This window comes from Nematolebias whitei, chromosome 19, assembly GCF_014905685.2.
Source record: "Nematolebias whitei isolate Nwh7 chromosome 19, NemWhi1, whole genome shotgun sequence".
Lineage (NCBI taxonomy): Eukaryota > Metazoa > Chordata > Actinopteri > Cyprinodontiformes > Rivulidae > Nematolebias > Nematolebias whitei.
Genome location: NC_056516.1, coordinates 11,546,726 through 11,548,242, shown reverse-complemented (window position 1 = coordinate 11,548,242; position 1,517 = coordinate 11,546,726). Strand labels below are relative to the sequence as shown.

The window sequence follows — 1,517 nt, the reverse complement described above, 5'->3', positions numbered from 1 at the left end:
TCTAATGGCACGGGTATGGTCGCTCAACCATGGGTCTGATCTTGGCTTTGATCACCTGGTTTTAATCGGGGCCACATCATTCAATACAGTATTGCATAAAGAATCAAAATATAAGGAAAGCTCCTCAGTGCTGAGAGACACAGAGAGCTGTGACTCTAAACGATTAAAGGCAGTGGAGAAATGGGCAGCAGAGGATGAGTTAAAAACACGGCAGCGTCGAGCAGGAGCACAGGACTTAACAGGCTTAGAAACAGGAATAAAATCAAATAAAACAGGCATGTGGTCTGAAAACAATGCATCACCAATTTCCAAGTTAAAAATAGATAAACCATAAGATAAAACAAGGTCCAGGGTGTGTGTACGTTCATGGGTTGGGCCCTTCACTGACTGAGTGAGGCCAAAAGCATCCACTACATCTAAGAAATCCTTCACCAGCGGCTTTCTAGTGCAACACATGTGAATATTAAAATCTCCAAGAATTAAAATTTGCTCCTATTTGGACGTAAAATCACCCAAGAAATCAGAAAAGTCCCGTATGAAGTCCTTATTATACTTAGGAGGCCGGTAGATGACGGCGCACAGAAGCGGAGGAGCGCAGCCCAACTCAGACATGCTCAGTTCAAAGGTAGAAAACGCAGTCAGGATGGACAGCTGCTTACAGTCAAAACTTGATTTATAAATAATCGCCAAACCTCCTCCACAACCCAAGGACCTTGGAGTATTAAAATATGAGCAACCTTGGGGTAATAGTTCTGAAAAAACATTGGACTCACCTGGAGAAATCCAAGTCTCAGTCATGCAGAGAAAGCCCAAACCCTGGGACGAATAAAAATCCTTTAGGATAAAAGTTTTGTTTGTAACAGATCTTGCGTTTATCGGACCTATCCTGATGGGAACTGGGTCCGACGAAGCAGAAGAAGGAGTAATCCATGCAAGGTGTCGCAGATTTCCGAGGTTGGCACCTCGCCAGCACAGATGTGGTAGGAATGAGATGTGGAGGAAAGAAGCGTTGATCCGAGTCGATAACGGGTACCAGCCAGGAATCAACAGGGTCCAAGGAGCGCCGAGAAGCATACAGTCCAGGGACTGATCCAAGCTGGAAGAGGAAGATTCTTTGCGATTTTGCCAAACCAGTCCTCAGCTTCACCAAGAGCCCGCCGCGTTTACCTCGACGCCAGTGACGCCGTCTCCAGCGAGGAGCGTGTGGTGCCAGACACGGGTAACGTGGAACTCCAGCCAACAGCGGGGGCAAAGCATCGTGCTTTTCATGACAGTGATATAAAACTTTTGTAGTAGGCAGACGAAGCCCCAAAAGGGTTTGGCAATCATACACCAGTAGAGAGTTCACATCAGAAAAACAGCACAGAAACAACAATAAAAACATAAAAACAGAGAGCGGTAGACGACTCTCCAAACACACTGGCGCCATCTTGCCACACCCCACATGTACGGATCACCATGGTAACTGACTGAGTTTAAGCCTGATTGGATCTCCATGGTAACAGAATGAGTTTGAG

The 1,517-nt window shown here is 46.1% G+C and overlaps 1 protein-coding gene across 1 annotated transcript in view; it reads left to right on the top strand.

Moving 5' to 3' along the window:
• Positions 1–568: 568 nt before the first annotated feature.
• The window catches only part of nr1d2b (nuclear receptor subfamily 1, group D, member 2b), a 69,573-nt gene continuing 68,624 nt past the window's right edge, over positions 569–1,517 (top strand). The window contains 2 exon segments of the mRNA XM_037693625.1: positions 569–625; positions 1,135–1,219. Coding sequence (XP_037549553.1) covers positions 569–625; positions 1,135–1,219 — 142 coding nt within the window.